Raw genomic sequence first — 25,563 nt, 5'->3', positions numbered from 1 at the left:
AAATGTCTTAACATTTTCATTACAGAATGGTTTTCTTTAAATGTTTGATCTAAAACATTTTTGAGCTGCCTTACTTTAGACATACAATTACTTGATAGTCCAGCAGTAAAGACCAGAATTCTTGGCATCGGTTTACTTTAAAAAATGTTTATCTATACCAGTAAAATCTGAATTATGGCTCAATACTGTATTCTAAGTGTCTGTTGTGCCTTTGTAACATCTGACAGGTTATAGGAGTCAGTAAATGTTTGTTAACTGAATGTATGAATGAAAGAAACATGTTTTAAGAGCTATATACTGTTCTAAGAGTTTCCACTATTAATGTATCTGACACAATTATGATATGCTAGTTACAAAATGTACTGCACTAATACTTACAGTGTTATATATTATACAATTACAAGAAGGTGCGTTCTGGGGCTGATGCTACAATACAGCATGCTAAGGCTACACCTGCAGTGCTGGCATCTCATGTGTGAGTCTGGACTGTTACCCTTCTAATCTGGCACCCTGCTAAGGCATCTGGGAAAGCTGTGGAACAGAGCTCGAGTGCTTGGGCGCCTGAACCCATGTGGAAAACTTGGAAGAAGCGCCCGGTTTTAGTGTCCGTCACATAGTTTACTCAAGTTTAACTTGTCAGTTAGTTTTCTAATCTGAACCAGTTGACATCTGTGATGTTGATGATTGTTTCTGGTGGTAAGTGTTGGTCCTCCTTAGTGGAAACAGGAGGAAAGTTATTTTTTTTCCTCACAGATCCAGGCCTTGTATTCAACATCCTCTTGATCTCAGACAAGTTCTGTCTTTGTTAACTGCTCCTCTCATTGTAGTACTTTGTAGTACATTGTAGTCCCCTTAAACATCTCTCAGCTCAGTCTAGCCTCCTTCTCCCTCGACGTCTTCCATGCTCATTTTTGCACAGTTTCAAAATATGTGTTTATTAAACCTTAAGTGGCGTGCTTGGGATTTGGGTAGAGTGTTGTGGCTAATTAATAACCAAGGTAAGCCATTGGGTGGGGAACACAGAGAAAAGGAACAGATTAGGGGGAAATTAGTTTTGGAGTTTGGGTGATTTCTAATGTGGTTTCCAATAAAAATCAGATTAGTGATTGAGGAGGGGATCACAAACGGTAATCTTCTGCATCCTTCTCACATTATATATGAAGATGAAACTGTCGACATGGATGACTCAGTTACAGCAGCCACATTCAACTCCATCTAAGTCTTCTCTCCTGGTATTGGATGTGTTTTCTATTTAAGTTTCCTCTGAGGAAAATACATGCAGCATTGTGCCACATGTTTGTTCCAGGTATAAAAATACCTTGCACAGGACGTTTAAAAGGAGACCGTTTTCAGAAATCTGTCTTGAGTATGTCCTCCTCCCTACAAGGGTCCTGTCTGTGAACAGTCTTGTTGTTAGGGTGTCGGTCCGTTTCTCCTTTCCCGCTTCTGCCTGACAGTAGTCTTGTGCACAGCCATCACCCCGTCCGTGGGTCACTGCACAGCTGAGGAAACCTCCTGGGGTGGCAGCAGTCAGCAAAGAGACGATCACGCACTGGTTTTGGAGACACTTCTTTAACCAGGATAAAGCAAGTTCAGAGCATAAGGAAATGAAACTCAGGGACATTACTTGGAGGAATTTTGAGTTTTCTCCAGCAGATCTGACATTCATCCATTAATGCATTTTATCATTAATTTTTAACCAATGTCTTTCTCAAATATACTGATAACGCTGCCAGAGTGCTACATATTTAATCCTATACTTAAAATTCTGCCTGATTTAAATATCTGCATGAGCCAGCATTGCATTTGAAAGGAAGCCATGATTATTAATGGTGTTGCCATGCTTTCTACGTGCAAATTCCTGTGTCATCACTGTCAGTACAAGTGAAACCTGGGTTGTCCCCCACACTCTTCAGACCATAGGGGAGAAAATGTCCAGAGGAGATTAGAGATGGTTGGATTGCAATACATGGATCTCACTGGCTGCATACAATATGCTTCTGGAGGGAGAGAGAGGGATTCATGATTATACAATGCATGGTAATGGGGGAAAGATTCAGACAGCCATGTGTGGGTTGTCAGTGACAGTGCTAAGCCTCAAATAAAATCGTATTTTCTCAGGGAAGAAGTCTTTGATCAGGAACGGTGGTTTAAATTTAGACCCCAAATGTCTTGATCTCTGAAATATAAGCAGTTTAATTTCTCATTCTTAAAAATTATGATCTTCCAATGTGAAAAGCCCTTCTGTCCTATTCAATGTCAGTGGAAATATATGGATAGTATTGTTCTACAGCTCCTGGATTCAGCTGCAGAAATCGCAGGTAGTAAAAAGATCCATAGTCACAGGGCAGAGGTTTCCAACCGAAGCTGTATCAGTCGCAGATGGAAACTTTGAAATACATGTGCACAGCTCCAATGAACACGTTCACTCAGACATTTTAGTCACCCTTCAGATGGAAACACTGATTAAAAAGCTGCTTAACCTGGGAGTAGATCCTAGAAATATCTCAAAGAATTCACCTATGAATGGCTAAATGCTCAGTATTTGTTCATTTATCTGCTTATACCCTAGTCTGTTTGTTTCCTATGGCTACAATGACAAATTACTGCAAAATTGGTCCCTTTGTACAGTGGGCATTCTCTTAATTCAGGGAGAGGCAGGAATCTGAAATCCAGATGTTAACAGGACCATATGCCCTCTGGAAGGTTTAGAGAATCTATTCCTTGTTTCTTCCAACTTCTGGTCTGAGCCAGAATTCCAATTTCATGTCGTCTTCTCTTCTCCAGCCTTCGTTCACGTCCTTCCGCCTTACGAGGCCACTGAAGATGCTCCTCATCTCAAGGTTTTTGCATTAATTATATCTTAAACTTTTGCCATACAAGATAAAATTCGAGATTTCTGGAAGTTGGGACCTGGAAATCACTTGGGAGATTTGTATTTAGCCTTCCATATGTGTATGTATTTATTTGACTGCTGTCATCCATTTAAGTCTTCTTCTGCTTCACTTCAACTACCAGTCCATGGCCACAGCATGATAGAGAGCCTTTTATGATAGTGTTAAACTATAAACCCTGCCCTCCTAGGGCTACACGTAGCAACTTATCTGTAGCTATATATATATTATTAGTTCATCTCCTATTGCTATAGATAACTACCTGCAGCTGAATGCTTTCTTAATGAGAGGTTTGCTTAGCCACAGTGTTGAAGGTTCAAAGTCCAAAATCGGTTGGCTCCATTGATTTTGGTCTATAGTGAAAGTCCTCACAGAATAGCAGATGGCATCATTGTGGAAGCATCTGGAAAGGGAGATACTGCTTTGCCAAACAGAAAGCCTGATGGAGGGAGGGGCCAGCCTTGCTCGCTCTTTGTTACTCACTCTTGGTGGGAACAAATCAGGGTCCTTCAAGAACTATGGCTCATCTTCTCAAGAGCCATACCGTTTCATTAGGCCCTCTTTGTTAAAGACTCCACCAGCTTTCAATACCACCACATTGGGGGGCAAAGCTTGCTACACGGGAACCTCCATGTCTCCAAACTGAAGCATTCTGTGAAGGTTACTTTCCTGAACCATAAACCACACCTCCAGTTTTAGCTATCTGCATGGCAAGTACCATCAGTCGTAAGTGGACTGAGAGTGTAGGATCAGAGCAACCAACTCGTTCTCACCAACAAAGATGTCTCTGGCAAGTGGCCTAATGATAAGTACTTTTGTTTAAAGCACATCTTTTAAAAATTAAATACTCATCTGCATAGATTTCAAAAACTTTTTGTCCTAAAACATTCTTCTGTTCTATTTTCCATGAACGTTTTCAAGTACCCTCACATTGCATTGCCAGCATTTTAAGAGACAACAGCCCTATTGTCTTCTCACAGGAGCCTTTGCTAAAGCTGGGCATATACAATGCTGGAAAGTTTAATTATAGTTAATATTAAACATGAAACATGGCACTTTGGAGTACAAGGTTGTGCAAAAGTTATTGGACCTTGAGAAAAATGAATTCATATAGAGCCTCATTTTTCTCATCTATGTAGGAAACATTTGTTAACTTTGAAATTGTTTTGTTTGTTCCCTTACCATTAGCAAGGAGAAAAGAGAATATGCCAGTGTAGTTACATTTTTAGGAAAAAAAAAATGGCAAGAAAGTTAAAAATCTTGGGAATAAAAGCCCCTCTGAAGTCTGAGATGCTGACTACTTACTGGCATTAGACTGTGGTGCTGGGAAGCCTTCCTGGTAATACTGTGAGAGTCATGTGCAGACGGGAGAGGCTGGGAGACCCAGAAGTAGTTAGGTCAGGGGTGCCCACAGCACCCTCCCCTCTTGCACCCCCAAATAAATGCCTCTACCTTCTTGCCAGGTTTCTGTTTCTTCTAACCAGCTGGATTATTCTACAGGACCAGAATGTACCTAAACTACACCATCCAACTCCTTGTTTCTGGCTTGGAAAAGCAGTGGAGGATGGTCAAAGTTTTGGACCCTGCACCTTCATGACAGACCTAGAAGAAGCTCTTGACTCCCGGTTTTGATCTGGCACAGCTTTGGCCATTGTGGCCATTTGGGAACTGAACCAGCAGACAGAAGAGCTTCTCTCCATAGATGATCTGTCTTTCCAATAAAAGTAAATCTTTTAAAAAAAAAATTAGGTATTAAACAGTTGAAGTTAGCATGAATCTTACCTTATCAAATTTATGTGGAGAAATAACAAATATCCTCTCCTTTTAGGATTAATTTATTTGAAAGGTACAGAGAGGAGTTACAGAGAGATCTTCCATCCATCCACTGGCTCTCTCCCCAAATGGCCACAACAGAGAAAGCTGTACTTGTCCAAATCTGTGAGCCAGGAGCTTTAGCTTGGTCCCCTACTTGGGTGCAGGAGCCCAAGAACTTGGGCCATCTGCTGCTACTTAGTTATATTAGCAGGGATCTGGATTGGAAGTGGAGCCATGGGGATCTCACACTGGCACTCAAACTGTATGACAGTACCACAGGTGGAGGCCTCATCTGCTACTATGCTGTTGGCCCCATGTCCTATCTGCTTGGATGTAACAGTGGAACAAAGTTGAAATGGTAGAGCAGATGAAAGTTGTGGTGTGCAGCCAGCGCAGTAGACAAGCTCAGAGGCTCTGGTGTCCAACCCTACATGGAAAGGTGTGATGAATGTTGGACTGGAGTTAAATCAAGGGAATTAAGGTTTTATTTGGGTTCAGTGAATAAAAGCTTAGTGTGTGAAGGTATATGCGATGGATACATTGTCTTCCTTCACTAAGGCAGCAAATGAATCATAAGACACTACAATGAATCATTTCTTTGTAATGTTATCATTGAAAAAACACAGGGGATAATATCCAACTTTTGCATTTGGCATTTTGTATTATATACTCAGAATCGTAACCTATGAAATGACATATCTGTTGCAGTTGACAAGGTAGTTTTACATATTTGTTATGAAATATATCTTGCTGAGGAAGTAGTAAGGTTTTAAATTTTAAAACTACAGTTTTTAAAAGTTATTCTCAAGGGCAAAAGAAAATGAAAAATTATTTGGGAGAATTGAACATATTCAAAAAAATTAGGCCTTTGGATATCATTCTCAATGGCCTACTTTCATGAAGAGATTTTTTTCTTTGCTGCACTGTGAATTACTCTGGGCAATGTTGAGTTTGCTGGTACATAAAGAACCTTAAATGATCCCTGTCCTCTCAATTGCAGTATTACTTGTTGGGTTCACAATGGCTCATCCAAGTAATAGAATCCATTTAAAAGGCATTTATCCAGCAGCATCTCCAGAATCTTGAGTTAGATTTCTACTGTCTTTGTGCTTCCAAGAGTGTTCAGCTTGAAGAGAGATGAACTGTATCACAGGTTGTTGTGGCACTTCAATAAATTTTCACTTTCAAAAAGAGGATCCAATTGTAGCATGGTCTTGGTGCCTCCATTTATCCTTTATGTTAATTTATTGTTCTATCATTTCTGTTTAAGGGCACATCCCTTTCCATTTCCCAGTAAGAAGGAAAAGTATCCTAATGTGTATTACCTACCATAATTATTCAGTCAGTTAAATTAACAACGACAGCCACCCTGGAACACTCCCCATGGTATCTCAAGATCATGGCTACAGAATCAATCACATAGTGACTCTTAAATAACATATAATCTGTAACTTCAATGCGTTCAGACTAAATTTGGATGTGCTCTGCTGGAAAGGGAATTAGCTGTTGGTTAACAGTCTGTTTACACAAGTGTGGACTTACACAAGTGTGGACATTTGGGCAGAATGTTCTACAGAGGATGGGAAGGTGGGGAGGTAAGCCTCTGTCAGCTGTGTTTCCTTCACCTGCCTTTCCTCCTGTAGTGGTGAGGGGCTGGTAGATAACTGACCCTCCTTTTTCCTCTCAAAGGAAATAAAGGCTACACCTTGAGCCCCCTGGCAGCTCCAAGTCCTGCTTGGAGGAAGAACGCTTCAATACCGTTCATAGGTTGTTAGAGACCTGTAGATACTCTTTTGTTCAATGTCATTGGCTGTTGTGCACTTTGTATTTTAGAAATGCATTTGTGTTTTCTTTGTGATGGCTTATTCAAAGAAAGAGAGGTGTGGAGTTGGGGAGCTATTGTAGTACAACTTGATTACAGCTACTTTATGTGTAGTGTCAGAATGAAGGCAGCCATCCTAGATGGCCATGCCCGTTCTTAGCAAGGCCCTCAAGCTTTCCATCTTTGCTACCTCCAGCACACACCAGTATGTTACTTAACTGCCCTGCCGCACTGTGATGTTACAACAGTGAAGTCTGTTTAACTTACTGGCGTGAAAACTTTAAAACTTCTCAAATGTTTCTCCATATCTTCCTTCAGTCTCCTGTCATGTATTTTATTGATTAATTTGTCATGAAAACAATATTTATTCCATTAATTTAAAGTCTCTGTTTCGTAAAACACTGGTCAACTTAGCTTCATCTGCCCTACCTTTCTGGAGCCAGCAAGGCCACTGATGGAGATCTTCAGGCCCGGCTTGCTAAGACAATCAGGCTGTGAAGGAGTTGCTGCTGACTCATTCAGTTGGCTTGAGTTTGGTTCTTTGTTCAACAGAGAATGGAAAGCAGAATAAGAATAATAATTTGGTCTTTTTTCTCCTTACAGGCTCTGTACAATTCAATCAAGAATGAGAAGCTTGAATGGGCCGTGTAAGTATGCTTGATATCAGCTTCTTAAAAATGAACTACTTATTCTCTTCCTACTGCCTTCCTTTATGCCTTGGTGATGTCACAGAAGGATTCAATATGCATTGCCAGTAGACATTTTACCTACTCTGTACGAAACTTACGTAAACCCAGATTATCCTGTGTTTTGTCCAATGTCTCTCTATTCTGTCTTTTCATCAGGTTGTGGAATCTGTAGGCAATTAATTAATATGTATTTAAAGTTGCATTTGAGAGAAAGTCTGCTGGTAAAATTACATATATTCCAAACACATTGTAAATTATTTGATCAGGGTTTAATAGTCCTGTTTCCCATAGTACCAATAGTTCTAGGATACTGTCAACGTAAGTACAGAGAGAAACAATGTTCTGTGGCTGATAAACCTGAGAAATGATAGAATGAATTATTGTTTGAGCCTTCCAAGGGTTTTTACGAATGATACAATGCCATTGTAATTGTCAGTCTTTTAGTGGAATAGTCTGTCGTGTTTGTTGGGTCTGTTGGACAGTAGGATATAGTTTTTGTGGGAAATAACATTACAGGTAAATTAGCCCTAACTATGGAAGCCACAGTATGAGTTTAGTAATTGGCTATATTCATAGAAAACACACTGGAATGAGTAAGATGTCATCATGATTAGTTATGCTGTTTTCATGACTGTAGGGGCATAGATTGTTCTCTACATTAGGGAGTCGAATTTCAAGTTCTTAATAGAGCATCTGCATGCAAGATGTTATCTGTATTTAATATTGTGTCTGTCTTGTTATATGTGCCATGTGCTTCTTCTAAGGACAGAATGCCATTTCAGGGAAAATCCTGTGTGCTCAGAATGCATGATGTAAAATTCAAAGAATTTTCTTTATTTACCTAGAACAATTGTGTGAATGATGTATACTTAGAATCTTACTGAAAGGCATATGCAACCCTATTCAGAATATGCATTTTATAGAAAATTAATAGAGATGAAATGCTTATAAAAATATGAAAACTGCTGAACACCATTAGCCATCGGGGAAAGGTGCATCAAAACCACAATTTTTACTCTTGTCAGCATGGCGGAAATCCCAAACACAAACGGGAACACTCTGACACGCACTGTTGGTGGGATTGTGAGTTAGTGCAACCACTATGGAAAACCGTACGGAGATTTCTTAAAAAGCAAAAAATCAACTTGCCCTATGATCCAGCAATCCCACTACTAAAATACCCCCAAGTCATGATGACGTTGTTATCAGAGAGATACCTACCCCACCAGGTTTATATCAGAACTGTTCCCAATAGCCAATATTTTCAACCAACCAAGGTGTCCATCATGGAGTATTTGCCTTTCAGCAAATGCATTTTTAAATGAGTGTCAGATCTGTTTTTCAGATAGTCCAAATGCTAACATTGGCGCAATTGGTAAAAAAAAGGTGAGCTGCTGAAGCTTATTGATTTGCATTACTGTTTTTTTGGTCCCCCACACTTACATTAGGAACTCACAGATGAAAGTGGAAACAGCGACAGTACATAATTGTTATCCTGTCTCTTCTACACACTTAGAAACCGTTTGACTCCTTAGCGGAAAAAAAAAAAAAAGGCTTACATTCAGAGCTGTCAGTAATGGGGAGAAGAGAAGAACAAAATGTTGCATTGGAGAATGAAATTGCTCCTCTCATGCTGGCTGTTTGCTTGTTCCCCAGGTGTGTGGCCTGCTGTGTTCACTGCCAGGATGTGTTCGAATGTGTAGCTGGTGTCTGTTTGGCATGAGGTCACAGGGAGGATCCATGTCCTTACAAAGGGAGCCAATGTGGGTCTCACTTGCCTCCTTAAGGACCTTCAGCTCTCTACACTTGTACTGTTGCGCAAAAGCACTGAGGCCTTGCAAACACTCCTTCCCCTAGGCTAATGACCTGCAGCGTCCCCTGCTGGCTTCCCACCTTCTCTGGGTCACAGGCGCATTGGCCTTGCTTAACCTTTTGCTTGTTTGTTCTTTGCATAAACCTTTCACAGCTTTCCATCACCTACAGCTGAATCTGTAACCAGAGTAGTGTTAAAACCTTCGCTTCAAGTGAAAGGACTTCCTGCCTGCCCTCACAGGCTGAGTGATCCTGGTTAAGGGGGCGGGGTTGGGGTGTGGACTAGGATCTTTCCTGGTCCTATTGTCATGGCCCTGGGTATTAGAGAACATGGTTTTAAATGCCAGCATTTCCTTGCCTGCCTTCTTTACCTTCCCTTTCTGTGAACTTTAATTCTGGCTGGTTTTTCCAGGGGGAAACCCCTCCCTGTTTATTAACTAACTTGCTGAAATTCCTAAGAAAACTTCACAAGGATTTCTTCATAATTCTTCATCATTATGAATAGCACTCTCTGTGACTGTGTGAGCATGTGTGTCTGTGTGTATTAGAGGAACACTAGGAGAGGCAACAGGGCAACTAATTATTTTATTACAGACACTTTAATTCTTTATCCAATTCAAGGATCTAGATCCACAGTTGATAACGGTTTAAAAACCTCCTTCCTCCTACCCACCCCCCCCCCAAAAAAAAAACCCTGGAATCACTCACCTTACACACAGCTGGCCCATAGAGGAAGTTAACTTTGCAGTATACAGAGTAAGGAATCAGGCAGTTAATGTTCAATTTCCAGATTCCCCAAATGGATTAAGGATATGAAATCTTCCAGAATAAAGCTGGAGTTCACACACAGTAAGCAGCTCATGTATGGGTCTCTCTGATCACCGGTACATGTGGCTTTCCTTTGGTCAATGATGGGGAACCTTGTTCTGAAAATGCAGTAACGGCGAAGTGGGTTCCAGTATATCTGAACTATAGATAGATATAGTTACTGCAGTTGCTGTGAAGCCTCTCAAAACAGTGTCTAACATCAGGATGTTAACTCCGGAGGTGAGCGTGTGGTTCTGAATCTTGTGACCTGAGTGGTAGGGCCTCCTGAGTCCTGTGGACATCTTTCATTTAGGGTGTTGACCTTTAGTGAAGAATTGACTTGGAATCATTAAAGTGAAGGATGTAGGAGCTCAAGAGCAGGAGGAAGAGTGTAGGGCCTAATCGAGTCTGTGCAGACATTTAGCAATAATAGCAGCTGGGTTTGGTAACCAGTTTTGTAGTCCCAGAGTCTTTCTTCTGTGATCTCTAGGAAATGACTTGTATACTTCTTGTGAAACCACCTGTCCCACCATTTGAGTGTTTTAAATAACTTTCTCCTTGTGATAATTCTTGACTTTATTTGCCAGCGTTAGAATACTGCAGCACTAAAATTTGAAGTCACATATATATTTTGCATTTGAACTTTTCTCTTAAAGAAAAGGGTGCTTACTGGAAGTATTTTTATCTTATGATTATTTTATTTCTGTATTTTGGGTAACTATAATATGTTCTGAATGACATAGTAAATCTAGATATATAAAATTGTTAGACTATTGTGTTTTACTTGATGGAGGTAAATGGAAGATAATTGTCCATCCAAAAAAATACCTCTATTTTTTGATAAACATGTGCAATTTATTCTATGTACAGTTGAAGGACTGCATTGTGATACTTCAGTATGTACACACTGTGTCCTGATCCAAGAGCAAGGAACCTCTTCCATGTCTCCTGTGTGAGTGCAGAGCCTCAAGGCTTTGGGCCATCCTCGACTGCTTTCCCAGGCCACTAGTTGGGAGCTGGAAGGGGAGTGGAGTAGCCGGGATACAAACCGATGCTGATATGGAATCCCAGCACATGCAGGCAAGGGCTTTAGACACTAGGTTACTATGCAGGGCTCACATGTATATATTTAAAAGGTGAGAAAAGTTTAACCAAGGTACTATCTGTGTTTACCCATTAGTATGTCGCAATATGGTGGACTACGCCGCTACCTGCAACCCCAGCATCCCATGTCAGAATGCCCAGGAGTCTTGGCTCTTTGGCTTCTGATACAGCTTCCTGATGCTGTGCCTGGGAAGGCAGTGGGTGATAGACTAGATGAAATACCAGGTTCCTGGTTTCAGCCTGGGGAGTAAACCTAAAAATGGATGCACACTCCTCACTGTCTCGCTGTCTTGCTCTTTCTCTTTTGCTTCTTTCTCTTCCCCCTTTCCCCTGTCTTTTTTATCTCTGTCATTGTCACATCGCCTTTGTAATAAATTAATAAATCTTTTGGAAACACTCCAGCTTGACCCTAATGCTCCTCAAAACTGTTTTTAAACCATCTTGAGACCTGCCGTTAAGTTTTTCTTCATTTGGGAAGCATACTACATTAATTGTACATTCAGTCACGTCTTTAATTTGGAAAGCCAGTTCACTAGCCCACATCATCCTCGCAAGATACATTTATATATAAAAGGGCTAGAGGCACAGCTTAACATTTTTAATAAAAGCGTAATCTTGGTTTAACTTTTAAGATGCATGTGCCAAAATAGGATATTTTTAGCAAATTTTCATATTTTCAGTCGATTCTAAAATTTAGCTGCATGCTTTTATTTTTGGTAAGTGACAAAGATCCATTTAAAACTCATCCTGCCTCTTGGCACAATACAATGTGATATACTAGAAACACCATAATAAGTCAGCACATTTTTTCATACATTTATTTTTCCAACTTAGTGTTCTGTTCCTGCATTCCACCATCATGCTTACTTAAAGTTTTATTAAGGTAGAATTTGTATAATGTAAAATTCACCTATTTAAATAGACAGTTCTAAGGCTCTTTCTGAATTTACCCAGTTGTTTTCATACCACCACACCATCACCATGTTCCAGTCAGCAGAAGGTTTCTGGTGCTTGTAATTCAACATTTTCGCCTTTTCTACCTTCTGTGATCCTACACTGCTGTGATCCTTAAAATATATTATTCGTGAATAAGTGGATTGTATCTGTTCAAGCCAGAGTCTGCTGCCTGACTCATATCTCATAACCTTTAATATCCTGGATACCTTGTACACAGAACAGGGTGCTGGCGCAAGTCGAGTTGAGTGTCCAAGTGTGTACACAGGCTGATCCTTGGAAAGTTATGTACCACTAGGCCTGTTGAATTTACCCAGCCTAACTTGATTATGAGCTAAAAATCCAGAACCAAAGAGCAGAAGACTGCCCTGTCCTGACCAGGTGTGTCAGAAGGGCTAGTGCTTTTTCTGAGAACAGTGATAGAATTTGCTTTGCTTTGGAGACGCACCAGGTTGGATCAGTGGGGCCAGACACTTCTGTTCCCTACATTGACAGGCAAGAGTGGAAGCTGCTCTCTCCAGACCTAAGAATGTGCTCAGTTTTATTTTAGAGGTTTGCACAGTACGACATGGAGTACATGTCCTGGGTCCAAGGGAAGAAGTTCTTTGTCACAGCTTTGGGTGTAGACTTACCAGCATATGTTTCCGTTTAGGGTTAGGAGACATGTGAGATTACCTGGTGTTTTGATGTGTTTATGCCTTTATCTGCATCTTCAGAGATGTGCCATCTTCTGTGCCACACCAGAGCGGAAAGAGATTTAAGAAACCAAGTGTATTTTGAGAAATGTTTTCTTGAAAATGACTTGGGGTTTCAGAGATTTGTCTGCTCTTGAGTGCTCTGGTCCTGGCAGAGTTGGCATGGTTTGTATTTACTGACCTGGACCTACTTTTAAAATCTGGAGTCGAGGACACCAAAACCTGGAGACATTGCCTTTGCTTACTCTGGCCTACAGTGGAGTTTGTTAGGAAGCAGATGCTCGGAACCAGACATCTTGATTTTTTTCCCTCTTTATGGTACACCTCTTTAAAACTCAGACGTGTGAAGTGGTAAAGTAGCAGTAACATAGGGGTATATAAGCTTCTGGTGGCTGTTGGAACAAGATGGCACAAACTGGATGGCTTAAAAAGCACGTGTGGATGAGTTCACACTCCCGGCAGCAGCAAGCCCAAAGGTGAATCAGTGGAGTTGGTTCCTTCTGTGGGCTGGGAGGGAGTATTCGTTCCATGTTTCTGGAGACTCAGAGGCTCCTTGCTTGCAGATGCTGTTCTCCCCAAATCTCCACACTGCTTCCGTTTGCACCTGTTCAGAGTTAGGATATAGCATTACCATGAAACAGCAAGGGCAACAGAGACCAGTGCAAAAACTTGATCCAACTTAAAAAGAAAAAGCAGTGAGCAATTTTCAGCAGTTGAACAAACTTATGCAATAATAAACAAGAGGTCTTCAATTGAAACAGTAGTGAATTTCACAGCACTCGTAATGCTTCCCCTCCCTAACTCACTGTATCATGACCTAAAGGAAGCAGCTCAATTCCTGATCTCCCTTGAGAAGAAAGGGAAAGTATGGGGCCTGTTGAGTGTTCTTCCCTGGCCGTGGATTGTAGGCTTCTGAGTGCCTAATAGCAAGAGATTGTAGCCAAAAGAACAACCTAGCATCGGATGCTCTAGGAGGAAACCAGGGTGAGACTGCCAATTTAAGACAAGCAACCATGGGGGTGGGGTGGGGTGGGTGTGTAGTACAGTGCTGAAGGCATCACTGTCCCATGATGGAGTGTCTTGTGTTCCAGAGTTCCAGTTCTTGCTCCGCATCTGATTCAAGCTTCCTATCAGATGTCTCTTCTCATCTATTCTCATCTGTTTCTGTCTCTAACTCTACATTTCAAATAAATCTTTTTAAAATTACGATTATGTTAAGCACTTTGTTATCATGCAATGTAGGTATTTTGATAGTGCTCTAGTTACATTTTAGGAATTTGTGATTCACATGTAGCATACTGTTACATTCTTCTCTCCTTTTTAATAGTAGAGGCTAGAGTCTCACAGCGTAGTATACCCATAACATCTGATTTTCAGAAATTGATTAATTGGATTAAGTGGTAGGAACTTTTGGTTCCAATTCTGCAGTGCTGAACTGTAGAGTTCTTCATAATACTTCTTAATTCTGCAAGAATTGGCTGTGTAAATGATCATCTCAGAGAAACAAAGCTCCCATTGGCTTATTCACTCCCCAAACTCCCAGGAATCAGGGACTCAATCTCCCATGTGGGTTGCAGAGACCCAACACTTCAGCTTGTCATCTGCTACCTGCCAGAGTGCACAATAGCAGGGAGTGCTGGGACTGGAGCCCAGACACTTCCATGTGTGAAGTGGGAATTCCAACAGGCATGTTAATCACTATGCTGATAATAACCACTTTGCTTACAATAATCTGTAAATACGTATTTTAAATTGCTTTCAACTTGAAAATGCAAAATTTGTTGCATATGCTCTTTATACATTTACAGATTAGCATATTGGTTTCTGGTATTCACCTAAGAATAATTTTTATTGATACTCGGGATACCCTGAGTTCACAAATAAGCTATTTAGAATGAAAAAATAATTGTGGCAGCTGTATGAGTCCAGATTTCCACAATATAATCATCCAAAACGCAGAAGTAAACAGAATGCTAAAGCTGACTGTTACTGGAATGCACAACCCATGATTTTTAACTTGTGAGTTTGTTCGATCTATCCCACCTTTCTCTCTGACATAGCTTATAAGTACTACTAAGTGGCATATTTAAAGATTTTAATTACCTGTCTGAAAGGCAGTTACGCAGGGCGGGAGGAGGAGATGGGTCAGTCTTGTATACCCTCTTTCATTCTCCTAATGGCTGCAAGCAGCTGGGGATGGAACAAGACCAGGCTGGGCTCCAGGAACTCCACCCCGGTTGGTTATGTGAGCCCAGTACCTGGGCCATCTTCTGTTAATTTTCAGGAGCATTATCAGGAAGCTGGATCTGAGGTGGAGCAGCTCTTATGCAAACCCATTTCCCATAGCAAGTGCCCACTGTGCCACAAAGCCCACCACCGATACACAACAGATATTTATAAGGAAAATGCTACATTATCAACTACAGATATTGGGGTTTTGTTTGGTTTATTTCTTCCAATAAAGGTACGAATCTGATAAAAAAAAAAAAAACAAACCGAGTTTAAAACGGTGCCTGTTATTACCCAGGCCAGTGTTGTAGAACATCCCCTCTTTCATTCTGGTAGCTTTATGATTTCAAGTCTTTCATTGTATCCATAATAAACTGCCAGTCTTCCAAATCTGTGGATTATACCCATGAATCTAAATTGAGAACCAAAACCATCAAAAGAAATATTACATCTGTGCAAAAATACGTACAGAATTCTTGTCTTGCCATTATTCCCTAAATGGTATAGTATAGGTAATATTTACATAATATTTACATTGCATTAAAATGGTAAGTGATACAGAGAAGATTTAAAGTATATGGGAAGATATACATAGGGTTTATGATTAAAGTACACTATTTCCTATAACATGCTTGTAGAACAAATCTTCAATGAGTCCCTATGGATAATGCAGTTTTGAAATAAGGTAATGAGTTCTAGATTTTTTTTTCTTTTCCAGGTCATCTCTGGTTACATAGGAATTTTGAAACTTTTTTCCTATTCCCATAAAAAATGACATAAAATTTTGGTAGGGACTGCATTGCCTCTTTACTGTGCTCGAAGTGTTATGAACATGTTATCTACAGTAATTCTTTGAATCCATGAACATGGACTATTCTATTTTTTCTTTTTCCTTTTCTTTTTTTACTTTCATCAGTAGCATTAATACGTTCCCTCAATGAGAAAAAGGGATAATGACAAAGACTGACTTCTGCAACTTAATTCAGAGTATTGTATTATTATTAGCCTTTTTATTCTGAAAATTTTAATGAAATCTGAGCATAGGGAAATTGTCTTCTCTTTACAAGTATAAAATGATTCCAGCATAAAATCGAAATTCCAAAATAAAAGTGAAATGTAAATGTTTACATTTGTTTTCATGCAACTTCCAGTTATAAATGATCAGCGGAGAGGTGAGAATTTGGACCATGTCTTTAGGACACCAGTTGGGCCTCTGCATCCCATTTTGGAGTGTGTGGGTTTGAGTTCACACACTGCTTCCAGTTCCAACTTCTCGCTGATGCAAACCACGGGAGACAGCAGGTGCTGGCTCAAGTAGTTAGGTCCCTGCCACCTGTCAGGGGAGCCTAGCTTGACCTCTCTGGGCACAGTTTCGGCTGTTGCAGATGCTAGAGAAGTTAGTTGGTGGAATAAACTTTTCACTAATTGAAGCTCTTAAGTATCAGCTAATTTAGAAACTTTTTGAATGCAACTGGAGACTGTTCTTCTCCAGTCACTGTCCTCATCAAACATTTTGATAATTATTAATTTTGTAGCTCATGTAAAAAATATTTGGCACAGTAGTTTCAAGGTTTAATCAACAGTGAAACTAGAAGCCATTCAGGAAATTAAAACATCTGAGCGAAGTTAAGTGATTTCATTATACTTTGATCAGCAATATTTTGATCTTGCAAACATCTCAGTTCTTCCTTCGTCTCTGCTGAGCACGGTCATTTATTTTATGCTGTCCCCATGCTTAACGTACATGATCATCGCAGAATTAAATCGGTTGTGCTTGAAGGAACAAGGATTCAGAAGAGGGAGCTTGGCAGTTAGGGATCGCCTCGGTGGCTAGTCGGGTGCTGCTCAGGTTGACTGTGGTTGGGGAGGAGCATGTGAGATGCCAGAGCTAGGAGTTTGCCATTCTCCTCCTCATACAGCAGTAGGTTTACCTTGGGTTTTCATATTAGAGATTAGGCTGCTATTTGGGAGACATAGGTCAGCGTTGCTCATTCAGCTCTGTGTCATAAATTACTTTTTTTTTTTTTATTTTTTGACCAATTGCTATGCTAGTGTCTGCAGAAATATAAACCTTACAGTCATGCTCCCTGCCCACCAACATTCAACTCCCTTGTTTGGAAAGGAGTGTGAAGGTATTACAGTGGGAGGCATTGTAGATTTCATGATCATACCTTCATTGTCTCCTTTAATTACTAGATCTGTGGCCTTGGCAAGTTATTTACAGTATAGGATTCATAGGGACAGTAAACAAATGGTGGCTGTTAGCACAGTGGCTCCTGTCACGATACATAGGCTTTTAGAATAAAAACTGAAGTATTATGGGATGTGTGGGACTCAGTCTTTTTGTTTTTCTCTCAGAGATGATGAAGAGAAAAAAAAGTCTCCCTCAGAAGGCAGTGATGAGAAGGCCAATGGGACGCATCCCAAAACCATCAGCCGCATTGGCAGCACCACCAACCCGTTTCTGGACATTCCTCATGACCCCAATGCGTCTGTGTACAAGAGCGGGTTCTTGGCTCGGAAAATCCACGCAGATATGGATGGGAAGAAGAGTAAGCATCACTTTTATCATTGTTTATTTTATTTCATCTTTATACTCAAAATTTAAAGTGAAGTTATTTGACATAATGTCAGGAGTAGAGGAAACTGTTACCTCATGGAGAAAACTGCTGTTGGAGTTTGATAAAGCTTCTAACCCTGAATCAGAAATCTATTGTGACCCTGAGTCTTCTCTAAGCAGAATTACAGAACTTTGGAAATGGGAGAGAATTCCAAGCTATTCATTTTCAATCTCTAACAGACTTATTTATCCATGACTTGAGCAAATAATATTGAATACCTACTGTGTCCTAGGCTCCAAAGACACCAACAGTTAACAGAAGGAACAGGGTCCGTGTGTTCATGGTACTTACATTACAGGGGATTTAGAAAAGCACATTTATAGCACACGGGTGAATGATAGTGTAAGGTCCCCGGCATGCGTGCAATGTGTGATGTTAAATACGATGCACAGATAGGGTGTGGGGAGCAAAGTATTGAAATATTCAGGATTTGAAGGACAGCCCCTGGTTGCTCTGAGAAACAAAATGATTCCTTCTGAAAGATGATGATTGAAGTTTGAGAGGAATGGAGTATGTTTGTATGATTAGAATAATCTTTGCAGAGTGTAAAACAGTAATTCTATGGGATTGAACAAGCTAAGGTACCTGGTATGTATGCTCAAAATTTGTGGGTTGGGTCTGGTGCGGTAGCCTGAGAGTTAAAGTCCTCACCTTCCATGCGCCGGGATCCCATGTGGATGCTGGTTCATGTCCCAACTGCTCCTCGTCCCATCCAGCTCCCTGCTTGTGGTCTGGAAAAGCAGTTGAGGGCCACTCAAGGCCTTGGGACCCTGCACCTGTGTGGGAGATCCAGAAGAGGCTCCTGGCTCTTGGCTTCAGATTGGCTCAGCACTGGCCATTGTGGCCACTTGGGGAGTGAACTCTCAGACAGAACAAGCACTGTGCTAGAATTTTTTAATCAATTAAGATTTTAGTCAAAGTTCTATGGGAAGATTATTTTCTTATGAAGTGCTGATTAGGTAGAAGAGACCATTGTCTGGCAATTTTTAAAATCCACTCTGAGGACACATTTAATTATTATCGTTATTTATGAATTACTGTAATTCATTCTTTCATATTTTTTCCCCTTTAAAGATAAGCTCATTTCAGAAAGTCCATCTCTAGACTCTCATCTAGAGAAGCTTTGTTATGAAGTACTTGGTGGTGTTTTGTTAACTCTGATAGTCAGTGTAAACATAACATCCCTTTCAAGCATTTAATGTGACTTTAGACGGAAAGCAAGCATCCTACTGTCTTCCAGGTTAAAAAAAAAAAACACAACACAGAACCATTGTCTACACTCACCCTGCTGTTTGGGAACCTCAGGCCTCCTGTGTAGTTTACAAGCTAGTACCCTTCTACCAACTTTTCCTTAAGCCTGCGTTCCCTCTTCCCTTCTCAGCCTCTGGGAACACTATTTGATATATTACAAACTTTCTGTTCATTATTTAAAGGACAGAGCTACAGACAGACAGAAGGAAAGACACAGATACAAATCTTCCATTCACTAGTTGATTCTCTGAATGGTCACTACAGACAGGGCTGGTCCAAGCCAAAACTCAGTAGCCCAGAACTTCCTCCAGGTCTCCCCTAAGGGGCCCAAATACTTTGGACAATTTCCCAGTGTTTTCCCAGACACGTTATCAGGAAGTTGGATCAGAAATAGAGCTTCCGGAAGTTGAAGTGATTCTCTTAGTAGGGATGTCACGTTGCAAATGGCAGCTTAACCCACAGTACCACAACTTTGGATCCAGTCCCCATTATGTTTCTAACTTCTATGAGCTCATCTATTTTTCTTTTTTTTTTGACTTCACATACAGGTTAGATCATATGATATTCATCTTGCTGGGTTTGGCTTGTTTTGCTTAACATCATGACCTCCACTGCCATCCATATTGAGGAAAATAACAAGAGTTCATCTTTCTGTGGCTGAATGTATATGAAACGTAGACGTTTTCTTCATTCGTGCATCTTAAGTGAACAGACACTTGAGTTTTCATTTGCAAGCTGTTGTGACTAGTGCTGGGGTCGACACGGGAACGCAGCTGTCTCGTCCACAGGTGGATCTCGTTTCCCTTGGCAATAATCCAGCAATCAGACTGCACGGTCATAGGAGAGCTCTGTTGTAGCAGCAACCTCCATGCTGTCTTCCACAAAGAAAATGCTAATTTGTAGTTTCCCCTAGAGTGTACAAAAATGTCCTCTTCTCTGCATCTTTGCCAACTCTTACTCTCTTTTGTCTTCTTGATAAAAGCCAGGGTTGCTGGAGGGAAGGAACGCCTCACTGTGGGTTTGATTAGAATTGCCCAGTTGACTAGTGATGTGAAACTTCATTCCTTGTACTTGTTGACCATTGCAATGTCTTCCTTTGAGAAATGTGTTTAGATAAAAAGGGAGCATTTTTAAAGGTGTTATTTGATGTATATATTTCCAAGGCCACGAATGTTCTGTGTATTAATCCCTTATCAAGGAGTTTTTTGTTTATCTTGCAAATATTCTCTCCCAATCTCTAGGTTTTCTCTGTTCTTTAGATGAAATTTCATTTGTTTATTTTGTGCTTTTATTTCTTACCCCTTTGGGGTCTGATTTAGAAATTCCTTGTCCATTCTAATATCCTGAAATTCTTTTCCTATGTTTTCTCTAATAGTTGCAAGGATTTGAATCTCAACTGTTGCTATTTAATTCTTTTGAATTTTTTTAATGGTGATGAGAATTTTACTTTTGTTGTTCTTCATGTGGTTATCCAATTTTCCCCACACTGTTTTTTTAAAAGACTATCGTTTTTCCATTGTATCTTAGCTTTAAATGCATTGTGTCTATTTACAGAGAACTTTTGTTCCATAAGCTCTTTTCATGGTAGTACCATGCTATTTTAATTACTCTTACTTTAGAATATAATTTAAGGTGAGATAGTGTGATGTCTCCTCTTTATTCTTTTTGCTCAAGATGCTTGTGTCCACTCAAGGTCTCTTGTAGTCTCACACCAGTGATTTTTTTTTTCTGGTTTCATGAAAAATGTCATTGCAGTTTTGATAGGAATTGTATTGAATCTAAGTTATTTTGGGCAGTATGCACATTTGAATGATATTGGCTGTTTTAATGCATGATTATGGGATATCATTCCATTTCTGCATATTCAGTTGTTTTCATCAGTGATTTAGAGTAGACATTTTACCATTTAGACTGAAGTTAACCTTATGCCAATGTACTATTTTTGGAGCTATTTGAACTAGGATTGCTTTTCTTATTTTCTTTCAGGTGATTAATTACTGGCCTACAACAACAATGCAGAACTTTATACATTCATTTTGTATCTTGTAACTTTGCTTATAGTCTCTAACAGTGTCTTGATGGAGTCTTTGTGGTTTTAAATGTAAGACCATGCCACCTTCACACAGTAACCATCTGACTTCCTCAACTGTGCCTCACAGTCCTTTCATTTCTTTCTCTTTCCTAATTGCTCTAAGTAGAACTTGCAGTACTATGTTCAAAGTGGTGAAAACGAGCATTATTTTATTATATTGAGGTATAGTCCTTGGACTATACCAGACTTTTTACCACGAAGAGGCATTTAATGTTATCAAATGCTTTTTCTTCATCTATTGGCATGATCGTATGATTACTGTCCTTTATTTTGTTGATGTGGTATATCATATTTATTCATTTGTGTGTGTGTTTTCCCATTCTTACATTTCTGGAATGAATCCCAGTTGATGCTGGTGAATGATTTTTTGCTGTTGGGTTCAATTTACTGGCTTTTTGGGAATTCTTGCACCTGTGTTCATCAAGTTTGTTGGCCCATGGCTTTCTCTTTCTGTTGTGTTGTTTTATCACTTGCTCTCAAGGGTTGGGCACATAGAATGCATTTGGAAGACTTCTCTCTTCAATTCTTGGAAATAATTTAGGAAGGATTGTTGGTCATTCCGGAGCGTATTGTTTGGTTCCCATGTGTTTATAAATTTTCTGTTGTTGATTTCTAGTCTTATTCCTTTGTGATCCTGGAAAAATCCATGGTATAATTTTACTGAGACTCAGTTTGTGGCCTGATACATGGTCTGTCCTAGGAAATGTTCCATGTGCTGATGAGAAGATTGTGTGTCTGTAGATGCTGGATGATGTCTCAAACCCATTCGCTCTGTAGTATGTGTGATTCAACTCTGTGTTTTGTCTTGTATAGCAGTTTTTGATTTGAAGTGTTTGATATGTGCATTATCTATTTTGTTATCATTTTAAATTTCCCTGGTACATCTTCTATTCAACCCTACCCTTTTAGTTTATATTTGACCCCACCTATGAAGTGAATTTTTTTGTGTCTATTTGGGTCTTGGTTTTATAGCTATTCAGCTAACTTATCTTTTGAGTGTGGGTCATTTTATCCATGTATGTTCTGGATTACTTATTGATTGATTTACCTGGTCTGTTTCTTTCCCGCCTGTCATTATTTGTTGTGATTTTGTAGCTTTCCGTTACCCTAAGGTTGGGATTGTCTTCTCTTTGTTTTTTGCGTATCTGTTTGCATTACCATATGCCTTTTCGTGAGTCTTGTTAGGATTCTTGGAGCAGTAGCATAGGATGCATAATACTCCCTTCAGAATTGTTCTGTACACGTTCTCCGGTGATGGGGAATTATTTTTGGTTTTGCTTCTTTAGAAAATATTTTATTTCTCTTCAACTTCTAAAAGATAGCTTTGCTGGATACAATATTTTTGATACAATTTTTTTGACTAACAGATTCAGTATTCTTGACCACAGATTTGTTTCTTCCAAGACCTGGAATAGATCATCCCGTTCTATTTGGCCAGTAGTTTTCTGCCAAGGAGTCCGCTATTAATCGAATGGCTTTTCCTTTATGTTTGACTTGAGCTTTTCTCTCACTATCTGTAGGCTTTTCACCTTCTCCTTACCTTTTGAGAGTTTGACTATCATATATATACCTTGGAGAGGGTCATGTTAAACACACAGTGAAATGCCATTTCACATGTTACCTTACCTTGGCCAAAATTTAACAGAATGCTGAATGTTGGGAAAGATGGCCTCTCATCCCACGTGTGGATTAGTGGTACCACCACTTTGGAAAATAGTTAACAAGAATCCATGAAGTTGAAAATGCTTATTCTTGTGTCTCGGTTAAGCCATCAAAGGTATATACAAGGGCACTTAAAAACCTTGTGGGGAAAATAAAATTAGATGATGAGTTTGTTTTGGTGCGACAATGAAAACTTGAGACTCGTGTAGTTTTCTAGCTGTGATGACAAAAAATCTTCAACATAAACTCATTCTTTTAATTGCGTTTTCGGTTAACTTTTTGAACTCCTATCATCCATATGTATAAAAATGTGTAGTGTTGCAGAGGAGACATATTCACAGCAACATCGTGGTAGCACCGAATAGTCTCAGTGCCTGTTAGTGGGAAACTATGTGATAGTGAAAGTCAAAGAAATAGAATTCTGGGTGTTAACATGGATGAATCTCAAAAATGGTAACATTGAATGAAAAAGAAAGCTAGGTGCAGAAGAATACATACATATAATGTTCTAAAGGATGCATGATATTGTTTATAGTAAGGTTAGTATATTCCTGTGCAGAAATAGATCTGGATTGAGCGCTACCCCTGGCAAGGGTGGGGCGTGGAAAAATGTATAATCAGGAATAGCTGGCTGTCTAGCTGTATCAATAATTTATTTTTTAGGTTAGGTGGTGATACATTGTACTTGCTCTATTATTCTTGATAACCATTTTCTCTCATAAGTGTTTCAAATCATTTTTAATGTCCAGTGAAATAGCTATGGCATGAAAAATCCAAGAAACGGGAGGTATCTCTTTTGCAATATACAGAAGAAAGATGGCAACTAGAAAAGCAAGAAACAAAAACTAGTACCAAGAAGGAAAGTCTGTGATTGCCAAGTAATGTTCAAGATTTTACCATAATCACAGAATTTTGGTGGCTCCCATTCAGAAATGTGAAAGACTTCGCGTGGTACAGTTGAAAGTAAATGTTGTTCAACATGACCTTGTCAGAGTCCAGATGAAAGACCTTGAGAGGTGAAAGCTAAGAAGGGAATGGAAGGTCACAGACTGTCCCTCTGCTCCTCAGATAGAGGGAGCAGAAAGGCACTCTGAAAATGTGGGCTGTTATTTACTGTAACATGAGAAAATGGCAACTCCATAAGCTGTGATCATTGGCTGGATTGTAGTAATTGCCTCACAATGTGAGATTCAGTGTCAAAACAGCAAGTTGTTCATTTTAATTAGAAATTTTTATTCTTCAGGAATGTTTAAACTGTGTCTGTGTTGAGGGGGAGATCTTTACCAAAAAGAAAAGTCAAGTATGTTATCAGACATAATCAGTGAAAATGCAGACAGCAGTATTGGGAGGCTAGAGAGGGCGTTATGTCTGTTATATCTGCCGTGTCACAGTAGAAGATCAGCAGAGATTGTTCACAATGTATTACATCGCTGTGGTAGAAGAACATTGTTTATGGGGGTGATGATAATTAACTGTCAGGAAAATTGCTCACATGTTAAAAAAAAATAAAGGTTCTTTTGGAACATCTGGCTGGAGACGCTGGGAAGGAGTAAGTGCAGAGGCTAAGATGCGTAGTGCTGAAATAACTTTAAGGTATTTGAATCCCATTGTAGTTCCCATATAGAGTCTTCAGTCGTTTCCCTAACTTTCTAATTCAAATACTAAGATACAAATTGCTGTGTAAAAATGTGACAACTTTTGTGGTGCCTATTTTTAATCTTGTTTCCAAAGGTTTACGTGTGAGACATGCTGGCTAGCTGTTTGAGAAGGTTTCAGAGGGTCTCTCACTGCACAGGGAATTTAGTCTCACATGTCAAATTTGAGAGAGTGGATGTCAGCCTGAGTCACACATGCTGAAAATAGTTTATAATGGCAATGCGGGCGGAATTCCTTGCTATTGTGTAACATTGGGAACAGCGACACTATAATTAAGTGATCATAAAAATGGAATGGGTCTATTCTCCATTAGACAGTCGTCTTCTCCAGTTAGAGAAAGACTCCTTAAGTGGAGGCAAAGCAACTATTTTTAAAAACTGGGCTGAGGTTTTTCCCTCCCCTTATTTGCCTGCTTTGTGGCAGCAGCTCTAGAACACAGCACTGTGCAGTGTGCAGACAAGGTTAAAAGCCGCACGGAGGGGCATACGCGGAAAGTGTCAGGTAGTAGATGTCGTTAGACCTTCTGGTTTCAGTGGATCCGTATCTGGTTTTACATGGAGAAAGTCCCCTCATGGTTTCCCACTGAGAGTTCAAAACTATGGTTTGGGGTTTGTTTTTAATATTGATTTATTTTTATTTGAAAGGCAGATTTTATGCAAAAAGGAGAGACAGCGAGGTATTCCATCCACTGGTTCTCTCCCCAAATGGCCATGATGGCTAGAGCTTGGGCTGTGTGAAGCCAGGAGCTTCTAACAGGTTTGCTATGGAGGTGCAGAGGCGCAAGGAGTTGAACCGTCCTTTGCTGCCCTCCCAATTGCCTTAGCAGAGAGATGGATCAGAAGTGGGACAGCCAGAAGCAAACCCAACCAGAGCCCATATGGGATGCCAGCGACAGGGTGGAGGATTAGCCTGACTGACACCAAGGCAGCCCCAGTGCCAGGGTTTTTAAGTTCCATTTTGATAGTGTATGTCTTTGATTTTAAATGTACCTTTCTCTTGCACTGAAGTTGCTTAGAAGTGCCACCCACTATTCTTAGAAGAGTGCTTTTGACAAGGAACAACAGGATAGAAACTGCCAATCTTTCAGTTCCCCAGAACATCCATGTTCTGAATCTGACACATTTCCTTCTGAAACAGAAAGGCACAGTTTTCGCTGTAGTATCTGATTTTAAAACTTTTAATTTTGTCACTGGCTCATTCTGCTTTACCTTTTAGGTTTAGTTAATATTTATGAGAAATAATAAGTTTTGTGTCTGTCACAATTATTAAGTGCATCAAATTCCCCACTAATCTGATGAAAATTCAAAATTAAACAAATGCATTTGGGAAGTCTTCTGTCACCTTTAGGGAATGTCTGAGCACTCCCGGAGGATGCCTGAGGGTGTGGGTGGTACTGAACCTTGCATCCCAGGGCCCTTCCGTCTTCACTAAGTGCTGTCCATGAACTGTGGCTCTCACAC

At 39.9% G+C, this 25,563-nt stretch overlaps 1 protein-coding gene across 8 annotated transcripts in view; it reads left to right on the top strand.

The window, feature by feature from the left end:
• PSD3 (pleckstrin and Sec7 domain containing 3) overlaps positions 1-25,563 on the top strand; it is a 342,030-nt gene that overhangs the window by 254,094 nt on the left and 62,373 nt on the right. For all 8 annotated transcript variants that reach the window (XR_009244449.1, XM_058657452.1, XM_058657447.1 and 5 more), the window contains 2 exons: positions 7,135-7,178; positions 17,180-17,373. Coding sequence is in view for 7 of the 8 variants with exons in the window: in XM_058657452.1 (XP_058513435.1) it covers positions 7,135-7,178; positions 17,180-17,373 (238 nt within the window). In the remaining variant the exon portion in view is untranslated. The remainder of the gene's footprint in view (positions 1-7,134; positions 7,179-17,179; positions 17,374-25,563) is intronic.

Source organism: Ochotona princeps, chromosome 32, assembly GCF_030435755.1.
Source record: "Ochotona princeps isolate mOchPri1 chromosome 32, mOchPri1.hap1, whole genome shotgun sequence".
NCBI lineage: Eukaryota > Metazoa > Chordata > Mammalia > Lagomorpha > Ochotonidae > Ochotona > Ochotona princeps.
Note: the sequence above shows the minus strand (reverse complement) of the source record. Positions and strands in the feature narration are given on the sequence as shown.